This window comes from Anser brachyrhynchus, assembly GCF_964034855.1.
Source record: "Anser brachyrhynchus genome assembly, chromosome: 23".
In the NCBI taxonomy this organism is placed as follows: domain Eukaryota; kingdom Metazoa; phylum Chordata; class Aves; order Anseriformes; family Anatidae; genus Anser; species Anser brachyrhynchus.
In genome coordinates, this window is record NC_137716.1 from 4880826 (window position 1) to 4894101 (window position 13276).

General features: G+C 40.0%; 1 protein-coding gene across 4 annotated transcripts in view; it reads right to left on the reverse strand.

Moving 5' to 3' along the window:
* Positions 1–274: 274 nt before the first annotated feature.
* The window catches only part of KDM4B (lysine demethylase 4B), a 90342-nt gene continuing 77340 nt past the window's right edge, over positions 275–13276 (reverse strand). For all 4 annotated transcript variants that reach the window (XM_080566134.1, XM_080566133.1, XM_080566132.1 and 1 more), the window contains 6 exons: positions 13166–13274; positions 7831–8016; positions 7539–7703; positions 6660–6779; positions 3546–3638; positions 275–1624 (listed from right to left, as the gene is read on the reverse strand). In XM_080566134.1, coding sequence (XP_080422260.1) covers positions 1439–1624; positions 3546–3638; positions 6660–6779; positions 7539–7703; positions 7831–8016; positions 13166–13274 — 859 coding nt within the window. In that variant the 3' untranslated portion in view covers positions 275–1438. The remainder of the gene's footprint in view (positions 1625–3545; positions 3639–6659; positions 6780–7538; positions 7704–7830; positions 8017–13165; positions 13275–13276) is intronic.

A 13276-nucleotide genomic window follows, 5' to 3' on the forward strand; every position in this document is an offset into this window, starting at 1 on the left:
GAGAGTGGAAGACTTTCCAGTGACTTCAGTAGGGTTTAGGACTAGGCTCTTTAGAAAACACTGTTCCATAACAGCTCTTTGACCGGAGGTGATTTTCAAGTGTTCAGGTGGGAGCTGCCCACTCAGTACTTGAGGATTTGTTTTTGCCTTTAATGCTCGTTCAATTCTCAGCAAACTGAGTCCAATGAAAAGAAGGGCTTGCGTTCCTCTTCCCAGGAGTATCTCAGAGGCTCAGTCTTTACTTAAGTAAAGGATGTCACAACAATCAAAGATGTTTGGGGAATTTCTTCTTTAATAGGATAAAAGAAAAACATACAAACACCTCCCAGGCTTCTGTCATGGAATGATTCTCACAACTGTAAGGAGCACAACTCAAAAAAATGGAGACAAAGAAAGAAAAGGTTCCTATGGGAGACATGCCTACCAGAGAGCTAGAACAATCTCTTTATGCTCTAGTCTGCAGTGGGGAAGGGGATGGCTCGTAAAGGAACTAACACAAGAAGCAGCAACAGAACACTTGCCAAAACCGAGTGGCGTATTGTAACTGAAAGCCATGCTGATTTTTTTTTATTTTTTTTTAAAGTAGAAAGCAACTTAGATGGCAAAGATGGGGAAGGAAGATGACAAGAATGACCAGAACCTGGCCATTGTTTCACTAAGTCCCTTCCTGGTGACATGGCAGAAATGCACACATCTATCACATGTCTTTAAGAGAATTAACTGTAAGAAACATCCCAGCTATGAAACATTTCTTTCCCCATCTTCCCCAGATTACAAAGAAGATAGTGTTTCTTTACAAAAAAGAACCCAGAACTCTCCAGGACATCTGCGCTTGCTTTCTCTCTCCCCACTGTAATATTAGTCACATTTCATTTGGGGGTGAGAGGGGAGGATTTTATTTTCAGTTTTAAAGCCATAATCTAGAAAAATGTTTTGTGGAAACTTTCATTTTCCTATTTTTGTTTGCTTTTTTTTTTAATAATGCTTATTTATAGAAAACTTCACAAAGGTGACTTCTATGTACAGAAAACACAATTCCAAAGGCTGCTTCAGTAGTCAATGTAATAGCACCTTTAAAGACAAAAGAGTTTGACATATTTTAAAAAGTCATTTTATCAAATTTTAACCCTTTCCAAGCCTTACAGAAAGGAGCCAGTCACAAAGCTCTGTTAGTACAAACTCTTCCCGAGACTCCATGTGAAATGCTGTCAGAAAGTTTTTCAAGCTCCTATCGGTCAGCAACGTCTGGCAAAGTAGAGGTAGCGTGCAGCCAGACAGAATTTTCTTGCAGTCTAAACCAGAAGAAGATGAAAGGAATTCACAGCAGACTATTGCACAACGCTGGTCTTCTATTCCACAGTTTTCTGTTTTTTGTTGTTGATTTTTTCTTTTCCTCGCGGGCTTGAAAAGGGTTAACTTTGTATTTAATTAATCCTGGTTAAAACATGTTGCTCTGAGTTCCAGGTTGGTACTGTGTCTGCAACAGGCTCTCCATAAAGGCCAAGTAATCTTGGTTTTGTCCATATTCTTCAGGATTTCTTGAATTCCCCAGCCGGGGGCGCTTAGCTGCTCTCACTTCATCTCCCGAAAATACATCTTCCTGAGGGGCCCCAGTGCTGAGGGACTGCAGGAGACACGAAAGTACAGTCATTAGAGGCACAGAACGAAAACAGAAAGAGACTGCACAAACTGTTGAGTGCACCTGCATAACAAGGCAGCAGGGACAACAAGCGAGCGAACAATGTGGTACAGAGAATTTCTGTACAAAAAGCGAACTCCAAAACATGCAAAGCACATGGCTGAAAGAAAAACTTCTGGGTTTCTGAAAACAAACTTGAAGAGAAGCCCTCACGTTGCCTTCCTTCTGTATCAGAATATCTTTTACTTCAATTCCTGCCTTGCCAGTTCACTGTTTACCCCTATCCTCCTCTCTCTCTTCACGTTATTCATTCCTTGTAGAAGGCACACAGGAAATTGGGGCTTCCCTGGTGTCTTAGAAAGACCAAGACCTAAAGAAAGCATTTGGGGTTAACATGACTGTACAAATGATTGCTTCTGTTCATCCTCTTCTTACACTCTCAAAAGAGGTACATTTCTTGGTAGAAATTATAATTTCCTATTGCTTTGTTCCTTTGTTCTGCTGTTCTACATTAAAGCACCGTGAGCATCACTTCCATGGTATATCATCTAACGCTCCTGGCAGCGGAAAGTACATGTGAAAAATCTTAGCTTTCAACCAGACTTGAAACTTTTAATTCACTTTCCAGCCTGCATTCCTTTCCCTGGAACTGATAGAAAGTCTGATGGTTTCCACTGCAGAGAATACGTTACTTTCCAAATCTTGTATTTCAGAGTTCCAATAATTGTCTTTATTACTAGTCAAGCTTAAATAAACCAGAATATTGTGCGCATCATAGAAATCAATTCTAGGATGTTTCTTTGCCACCAAAAATCTTTCAAGGATAACAAGGTGAATTCTTGTTAAGACTGTAAAATTTATGCCATGAGGTCTTACTGTGATGAATGACCTCGAAGAAGATGGAGAAGCCATATAGAGATACATTACAGAAACCATTTTACAGATATTTTTTTTTAGTAAAAGCCTTTCATGCATAAGCAAACAAAGGTTTCCTCCAAACTGACATGAGTTTTTCCACGTAACTGCCTGTTACTAGGCCATTTTTAACAATGTGCCTCTCATGCTTCTGCTGGTGGCCATGGATTTGCAGGTTCACAGAATCACTGGTTCAACTTGGCAGAGAAGTTCTGTGTACTCCTAAGGAATGGTTGGACCATCCTCTTTTGTTTCTTAAGAGAGACAGAAGCCCACAGCCTTATCACAGAATAACTCTGTGGATCCGTCTCTGTCATGCACTAGCTAACGTGACATTTAGAATGAAGAGGAAAACTGTATATTCTCCACTGGCATAGAATCTGGTCTCATTATTTCTTTAAATGAGATGACTTTAAAGATCAAAGCACCAGGTCTGAAAACATCCCGCAAGTCTGGACCAAACAAGCTGTGAAATAAATCCCTCAATTTCTAGGCTGAATATTTCAGATGCATGCAGTTAAAGGCACACTGATCTTTTATATAAGAGATCTGTAGGTAAGGACTATGTTTTACATCTCCTGTTTGGTAAGAAATGGGGTCTTGGTCCCATGTCACTAGTCAGTTCTCCAGGTTCCACTTAGCTGTAGGCCCATCCACGTGACTTATGAGGAAAGGCAGTATTCAGACAGAATGGCAATCCATAGAACTAAATTCATACACTATGTGGTGTAAAATGGTATGAACATAATCTTTTAACCAGAGAACACAAAAATCAGGTCTGAGCATGTAAAATGGAAAATCATTTAAATGCTTCTCAAGCATTTACATCAAGAATTTCTCCTGCTATACATATTCTGCAAAAGACCTGGGATTTTACAACCAGAGAAAGCGGAGGCTGTGTTCACTTAATGTCTAAACAATATGTTAAGAAAATGTGAATGAGTACTGCAAGCCACAGCCATTTTACCGCACTTCTTCCTTTGATACCTACCAGGCGAGACTTCACTCTCTTTGGAAGCTCTTCCTCCAAGGTATAAATATCACCACGCTTTACCATTAGCTGGGAACCATCTTCAAACTCAACCTGCAGAGTAGGCAGAACATCAAATAAGAACATTTGGCCTCTAGATTTACAGTACCTGAACAGTTCACTCCCAGATTATGCCAAGCATGGGCCCTTCAGTCCCATGGGAATACCAAGGAAGCATCAGAGGCCAGCTCTGTCCTACTTCTGTCCTCCATCCCAGTCAGAGGGCTAGAGATTTCCACTGGTTTTTAAATTCAAATCCTGAAAAAAGCAGCTTTTCACTTATAATAAAAGGCAGCCCTGTATTCAGGCCAATATGAAGATGAAGAATTTCTTTCATCTTAAACAAAGCATTTTCACACGTCATGAGGAAACAACCCCAGCTACTAAAATACATCTATATTTTAACAAACAGAAATAATCAGCCAGGTACAAGAAATGGTGGTAAGTCCTCACGTCAAATCTTTTTCACTAAGCACTGATTATATCATGAATTATGCATCAGTTGTTACAGGAATGTTTATTCATGAAAACGTGCATATAAAAATGTTAAAACTATTAACAAATGTTAAGAGATTCTCGTTTCCTTTGCTTAAGACTTATTACTTTTTCGGATAACGCAGGAAGACACAACACGGTTAATAGGGGATGGCAAGCTCGGACTGGACACATTCAGAAGGAAGCAATCGTCTGTTCTCTGAACTCCTCCTCCCGTGCTGCCCAGGTCTTACTACTCATCAGTTACACCAGGCCTGCGATGCCTGCTGAGGTCCCTTAACCGAGCAGCATACATCAGCTGTAATAACTACGCAGGTAGGAGAACAGCCTTTGACAGATGAGCTCTGCTGAGCCCTACTGAGGTGGTTTAAGGTGCTACCAGCCCCATTTACTCTCCGGTTTTACATATTACCGCCAGCATAGCGGAGTCAGAAGGGAAAATAAATGGACAAGTTTAAGAGCCGAGCCACAAGCAGGTCTGCCATTTCCACTACCTGTGCTCGATCTCCAGCAGAAAGGCAGAACTGGCAATGCAGGGCAGCAGCAGCGCAAACCATCACACACACAGTGGTTGGATTTTGTTTATTAAAGCTCCAAATTACTGATAGGGCTTAAGGCCTGTTCTGAACACACATTAGTGTACGTTGAAAGTCGTTTGGGGTATTTTTTATTTTTATTTTTTTTAAATATACACAACTAATCTTAGCACACAAAGCACAGGCTTAGATATGGGAACTGGAAAGCTACTGCAAAATAAGGCAAGATGAAAATGCCAAAGCTAATCCATGCAGTCTTCCTACGAACACGCTTATTTCATAACAAAAACCCCATCTCTGTGTTGTTAAATATAATCCTATTAGACAATAGAGATGCACAGTAACTACTGAAAATAAGTATCTATATAAGGAACCAATGTCGAAAGCTATTCAGGCTATTTTCCCCATGGAGAAGAGCTCTACCTATAGGTAACTGCACGATCTGAAAAACCCAGACTCCTTCATGCATATTTTTCTGTCATCTGTCACTATCAGTGGAATAGCCTGTTTCAAATTTTTTTTTTACCTTTGAGAAATTGATGACAATTTCCCATACTGTGATTAAGCTGAAAAGCATGCATAAAAATAGATCTTTATGGAACTACATATTGTACTTATTCATAACCAGGGTCACCTCAGATCACATCTTCTCTGAAGCATTTACTTTCCATTATGCACACGAAGAAGACCGTTAACTGACGAGGTGGACTATTGTGCTCTTTGCACACAGATATGAAACACTCTGTGCGCAGTAAGGATAGAAGCCAGAACCCAATTTCAAACAAATGCAAGATTTGGGACTTCCTTTGCCTTTTACAATTGTCTAGGGGCATCAACCTCTTTAAAATAACAATTATATTCCAGCATGTATTTTTCAAAAGGATGTGCACAAAGTACACTTTCCTTTATAAATCACTATAATTTTCAGCTTCTTGGTAACATTTAAAACAGATTTAATCCAATGAACACACTGCATCTTATAAAACCTTCTGTGCTGAAATACCAGTGCTGTGTTATCAGGTTATATCTTCCTTTACTTTTAGAGCCTTCCAGAAACAAAAATCCTCTATGTGCAAGACTCAAAGACAAAAAAACCTGGCTGCTGTTTTTCTCTACTTAAAAACAGAGGTGGTGAGAGTGTACGAGACTATTATTCCCACATGCTGCTACTGCTTTGCAAAGTACCTTCCCATGGCCAGAGGTTTATTTCCCCCCTTGAAGTAGTCTCCTGACCCATAATTTCCCTTCCTTTCTCTCGAATTGTCAAGGAAAGTTTTAATTATGTAAATACTGGCTCATGGGGAACTGTAGGTCATGAGCTCAGTTAGCACGAGCCATCAGATAGCCATCAGAGAGTAGTAGGAGCAGGTCACTTTTGACCTGACTCAGATCTGAGCTGTTTTTCAGTATTCCACTAACGAATCTGAGACATCAGCCATTAAACACTTTTCCCACAATGGAGGTGAATGGCTTTTCCTCCATCTGCCCTCTGTTATGGGAAAGTTCCTGTGTAGAAGCTTCCTAACAGTGGTGAACGCTCAGGGAACAATTGCTATGGGTCAAGGAGAAGGAACAACTTCTGGAGACCAACGGGTCTTTAAGTGTTGCCTCTTCATCCAAATAAAGAGCAAAGACATTTACCTTCAAGAGAAAAGCTACTGCTTGCTAAGCAATCCTGTACTGATTTGAACAAGTCCTTTCGGTTTACTAATGCTTTTTTCCTTCTCTTCAGCTGTAAAAAACTGCACAACTATAATCAAGAAGTTGCGTGTTTTTCCCACAATACAAAAAATGGCAAATCTATTTTATATTTTAAGAGCAGTCTGACATATGTCTAGCCATGCAGTCATATTCTGCCACAGAATACCTTTACCCTGATCCTATTTTAACACTACATTTCTCTTTAGACTACCAGCAGCATTAATTTCAGAAGGCAAATTCTCTCTTCGAGCCCAGAGCAAACATTCAACATTAGTGGCCTATACAATAGGGGTAACAATCAGACATGTCAATATGAAGTACACGGATACTCTTCCATACTTACCTGATAAATCTGACTGATCTGGGCTGCAATAAACTTGGCCTTATAGACGATTCCATCTGTCCACTGCAGCTGAACCATCTCACCCTCTGGAGGGGGTCCCATTCGGATGCAGTCTCTGCTCTGAGGACAGACAGGCAAAAAGGTCAGACAGCCAACAGAGACAAAGCTCAACAAGTAGCTGAAGAGGTGTGTTAAAAACCACTACTCGGGGAAGTTCCTATAAGTAAGCATAAGAAAGTTACTAGACTTGTGATTAATTGCAGTAATCTCAAACAAACCATTAAACACCGAAAGAACAGAAATAAGCACTTGCACCTCCTTCTGGTGACAGTACTCAGTTCTAGAAATTTTCTCACTACAAATCCCAAAACATCAAATTGCCTATATCACCAAAACCAAACAGGGTGACCTGCTCTGTTTCACATGGTGAATCAATGGTACAATCAGGAAGAGAACACATGAGTTGACAAGTCAGCCTTTTCTATACATTCCCTCTATTAAGTGCATTTCCTATTTTGAACCAGAAGCGCTTACAACCTGCTTCCCCCATGAATCACACTTGTCAGCTGAAAAAGGAGAGATTATTCAACCACAAAACAAATAGGATGCAACTTAAAACAAACACTGCATTCTGTTAAGTTATATGCATATAGCAATACCACATTTTTGTAAAGAAAAAAAATGAAATGAGATAATGTCACAAACAGGAAGGATGGTGGTGAAGAACAGTATGAGCTTTTCTATGCAAGTAGCAACTTTACTTTTATGACTTTTTTTTTTTTAAACTTTTGTTGTTCCACCCCACAGCGTACAGAAGGAATGCACGTTACACTTCGCACTCATTTATAACTGTAATAGTCTCCATAGTGAGCTGCTTACAATAATGCTTTCTGGGTAAACGTTGTCACTGTATGAACCATCATCAAAGTTTACTTCATAGAAAGTCTGTGTTGTCGTGCCAATCACTTTACATCTGTAGTAGAGTCCATTCCGGTTCTTTGTGATCACAGTCTGTCCAAGGGTCACTTCCCTTCGAAACTGAATCTATGTTGAAGAGAAAAAGGGAGAAACTGGCAATCAGAAAAGCTGGGTTAAAAATACAGGTGCAGTGAAACTGCTCTATAAAAACAGCAGAAATTAAAAAAAAATAAAAAACATCCAACAAACTTACATTCTGGTTAGCTGCTTTGTGTTTGAAGCAAGTGATGGACACAACGTAGGGCCAGTCATCCGGCTCCATGGGTACACCAGCGGCGTGCGCACAGGTCACGTGGAAGGAAGTGGAGCAGTGCTCATAGGAGCACTGGATGCAGGCACCAGGCACTTTCTTCATCCGCTTCCGACAGTACACGCATTTCTGAAACACAAGTTAGCATTATGCAGACAGTCAACGGCAGCTTTAATGCAACATATTGGCATCCTGACAACTGACAGGGTTAAAAAGTTCTTAACATTAGTGTCTACAGCCCAGAAGCCACAGCCAAAAACGGTGATATTTCATGCTATGAGGCCAAATCTAACACTGCCAGAATTGCCTGTCCAACTCTATACACTTGCCTAGAATCACGTGTAAGCCAAGTGAGTACCTGCTGTAGTTTCTTATCATTCCCACAACCGCGACAACATCTACCAGTAAGTCAGCCCGCCAGAACCATACTGGATGGTGAAGCAGACTAAAATCCAATTTGAGACTATGCTCACAGGAGGACTGAGAGAAAGGAGGACCTAACAGACAAACACACATCAGTATTATTCAAGAACTGCCTATTAATACTCATCCTCCTTAGATATATAAAACATGTCTATCTTACTTCGAACTGCAGCTAGGCCATCAGAGACACTGCAGAAAAATAATGTGTTCATTTTTGGAAAGAACAGAACAGAGGATAACTGTGTAATAGTTTGTTCTATTATGTTTAATGGAACATTTTATCTATCAGATCTAATAGAATATCATTTCATGTACTGGAACAATGGTGGGGCTTTTTGTTGCCGTTTGTTTTTTTACATACAAACATACCAACTGTAAGTGTTTTATTACGATCCATGTCAGATTACTGGAGATAAAACTCAGAAGAAATTAAAACATTGTACCAAACATCAGAATTACAAAGGGAAAAAAATGGTATGTAACCTTTCAGCATTTTTAAATCATTTTCTGCAAAGCAGATCCACTTATTAGACCTATCTAATTAGACAGCATTTAGAGGGGACAGGTAAGCAACTTAAGACGTGACTGCTTTAAAAAGAAACGTAAAAAAGATTGGAAGCAAGCATTAGGTGTCAGTGGGAAACAAGATAAATCTCCTCCTTAACAGCACCAAAGTCTTGTTTAAAGCCTCTCAGAAATACATGAGATTAGATTTTGGTAATCCCAATCTAAAGAAATTTAAGTTGGATGCTTGGAAATATTTCTAGGCAACTATTTGGAAACACCATTCTTAGGCTTTTAACATCTTAAGTCTAGAGGATCTGTCACTGATCGATGAAAGCTTCTTTACCTTAGCCGAGGCTTCTTAGACAAGGCAAATCAAGGAAAATTTAATATTACACATGAGATGAACATGCATTTTACTTGTTAGAATGAATTGCACTACTTAAAACAGCTCGTATAAATAAAATCCTGAGAGATATTATAAGCCTGTGAATCCAACTATACAGCCACGTAATTTATTTATTACAGAGAAATAATTTCCATATACAAGGAGGAACAGAGGAAAGCAATAATTTTTAGTGCCCATTTCCAGATGACTGTTTCCAAAGCACATTACTCTGGCTTGCTCCAGCCACTGCCCCCCAAGTTTGATTGACGGCCTCCCTCCCAACCCATCCGCCCACCTAAATATAAATGTCCTATAAACATACTCTGATATTATGCATAACTGTCTTTCTCTCTGCAGTGTCTGATATTAAACAGGGCCTTTCTTTCCCTCTTTAAATCTCCACAGTGTCTCGTTTACCTCACTTCCATTAAAGCAGCGCTCCAAGTACGCAACATAACAGAACTCACGACCTAAATTGTAAGGTCCGTATGAATTACTACATCCCATGGGATTAGCAATGTAACGAAAGCTTCCTGAGGTCACAGAGTAAGCCTATGCAACCCCCAGAAGTACAAATTCACTCTGCTCCTAGATCTGGGCTAACTGGAAAGTGTATCCTCAAAAATATTAAGAGTAATACTGCATATAAACAAACCCACACACATCAAATAAGAATTGCCAAATTTCAATGTTATATTTGTGTTATCATAGTCCATGGGGCCTAGCTAAGAGCCCCACTGTGCTATAACCCATTGCCAAGGCAAATAAAAGACCACTCCTTCTCCAAAGACTATTTCTCTTTTCCTTCAAAGCAAAACATACAAAAGAAAGGGAGATACCTTCTTCCTTCTTTCTCTGCAACCTAACCACTCCCCGACTGGGACCTGTCCCCCATGTATATGAAATAAGTCAAATTCACTTCCTGTGAATTAAATTAAGTCAGTACGTTTACACCAAAGATTAATTTGGCCTTTTTACTGAAACTAACAAAAGCCAGGAAATTCAAAGTCAGGGCCTTAGTGTTGCCAGAATGTGTTTTCTCATATTTAATAAGCTATGCCTTTATCGCGCTGTAAACCACGTTCAAAAGCCAGATAAGCACCACAGCAAAGTGCACAGCAGGAACACGGCACTGAAAGCAAGTCAATAGCAATGAGATCTCATTATTAAACTGTCAATACCTAATTCTCTCGCCAGCAGGGACAACTGCTGATATACAGTGTGCTCAATACTGCCTCTCACGGGAGTATTAACCCTGAAGTATCAGGAATCTGCCTTTATTGATGCAAACAGGTTTCTTCCAAGCCAGAAGGATTAGCATGCATCTAATGACACCCCGACGGTAGACAGATTCCTTATGGCAGGCAAAAGAGCTACAAAAGTGGAATATTGAGAGCAAATATGACCACAGGATAAAGATAAACGAGAGCTACAGTAAGACTGAAATGTAGAAGACGGTGAAAGGAGTGAAAATGTTGAAGATCTGGAAGTGTGGGAGATGTGATGAACAGAAGCCCCAGTGCTAGGTACTACAGTGAAGCAGCACGTGCAAGATTGAAGACATTTCCTGGGGGAGAGGAGACGTGAGAAGGTCTAAAGCACAGGAGAAAAATCTTCAGAATAAATGCACACCGGAGAGTTGGGTCATAGCTGAGAGTAAGAAATGGGCTGTCTCCTGTTTGATGAACACTGCAATTCATTTACTCCACTGAGGAATGACAGCTAATTATTCCAAATTTCCACGTCATAAATAATTTACGCACACAGGCCCATAATACACCATTAATCAGGAAGCATGCAAGCCACATTCTTTGAATGATGCAATACCCACAAACGAACTGAGAAGTCTGGGATGAAAAAGGGAGGCCTGGTGTGGGCTTGAAGAACAGAAGATACTCTTTAAACAAGTCACTGAAATTTTTTGATGCATCAGCCCTCCCACAGTAATGTTAAAAAATAAAAATATAAAAAAAATCACAGATAACTCTATTCTATTCTAACTCTAGATATCTTCTATTCAGATAGCTCTAATCTTTTCACTTCAACAACTCACAACCTTTGCATAATTTCTACTATCCTTTTACATCTTTTTCAGCATAAAAAGCCGCCTCTCAAATTATATCTAACACTGCATCATCTCCATCAATGTCAAATCATCAGATCCACAACCTTTTAGTCCCCTTCAATTTGTCTTCCTAAATAAAGCTGCACATCTCTCCCCCCCCCAAAAAAAAAGCAACAAAAGAAGAAAACATAAACCCACCAAAAAAAAAATTACATCCCCCCCTCAATATCCTCCACTGACTCCCTCATGTGCTCCACGAATTATCTGCAAAATCCTTACTATTAAGAAAACTCTCCCCAATGGCTCATGAACATGTTTCCCCACACGAGCCTTCCCAATTTAAATTTCCTCTGTGCTCCTTCAAACACTACCCCGATGCTGCCTGTAGAAGCACCACTGCCTTTCACGTTTTAGCTCCAGACAGTTTATTTGCTTTCTTTCCTGCACCAAATGACACTCAAAGTCACGTTACATGTGGTGGCAACACCAACAAACTGTTTTCAACAGACACTGATGGTGCATGCATACATACTGTAAAGGCACTCCTAAATATGACCAACAGAGCTGAATGATTTTTATAATCATTAATTAGCCTGGAAGCCTACTAGACTCTGTGAGTTGAAGTGCTTCTCCTAAAAATGCTCTACCTTCCCTCAGACATGAAGAAAACATGAGGTGTAAAGGGAATACAACGCTGAAGAGATCAACAAAACTATGAAGCTTTAATTCAGGAGCAGAAAGACATGTATGTAGTAGGTCTGTGTAGAGGCTTTGGATGGAATAGCCAATGTTGCAGAACAGATTGAAGCAACAAAGTTTTAGTTCAGCTTAGCCAGTACATTAATACTGCCCTGGCTTTATACAACTCTAAGGTAGCCACAGAAGAGTTAAAGAATTAAGTCATAATGTTTCCTTGTGAGGCTCCATTAAGCAATACAAGTAAGTCTTGTGTAAAAGGATTTTCAGTTCATCGTTACAAGTGCTGGTAATGAAGAGCATGCATGCTGGAAATGTCAGATGATCCATAAAGACCCAGTGCTGTAAGATTTATCACTCTCACATCACACCGCTCCATCACTCCACCTGAATAATGAATGCTTTTTACATTCACATTTGTGTACAAAACCCATTTGCACAACAGAGAAATAACTCTGGAAGCAGACAGAGATTCTTCCTAATCTCTCACCCAGCCCTGGCTGGGCTGCCTGCACTAAATAGCTGCACAGTTAACAAATACATCAGTCCTAACCAATACATCACTGCTAACTTCACCTTCCCCCATACCACACTCCCAACTGTCATCCAACTGATTTCTGCACAAAAAAAAAAACAGCAAAAGCACAATTTATTTTGCAATAACGCACTATAGCGATGGAGCATTAACTAACACAAAGATTAATTGCTCTGAGCTAATGAATCATCCATTACTAATCCCTCAGATGAGGTTATTTGCAGCTAAGTAACAAGTTGTAGCTGGACTTTTATTAAGGTCTTTGCAGAGCCTTGCCTTGCAGTCACGGTCACAAAGATGTATTAATTTCTACAATAAATTTCTTGATGGACAAAGAGAAATACTTTAAGGAAAATCAAATCAGAGATGAACAGGTCAGCGTGTCAGCTTCTTTCCAGTTACTATCTCCCATCACACTCCTGCCATGTGGTACTTTCACTAACTGAAAGTTTCAGGTAGGTTAGCCCCAAATGTGCGGTGGGCAAATACCCCAGGCTCTGCCTAGGGTAAGAGCACACTCCTAGAGAGTAAAGGCAGATCAGGTAATCACAACTTTTTTGTGTGTCAAGGCACTGAGAGAGCACCTCAAGGAGACATGCAAACAATACAGCTTCCTTGGCATTTGTGGGAAATAAGAGTGAGAACATCAAAATCAAAAGAAACCTACCAGTTTCCATCTCTGCTCTGGAATAGCACTGATATCCACAGGATGACGCTCTATTACATTGAGAAAACGGGCCTCAGGGACAGCAATAGCACAGATTATATGGATCCACCT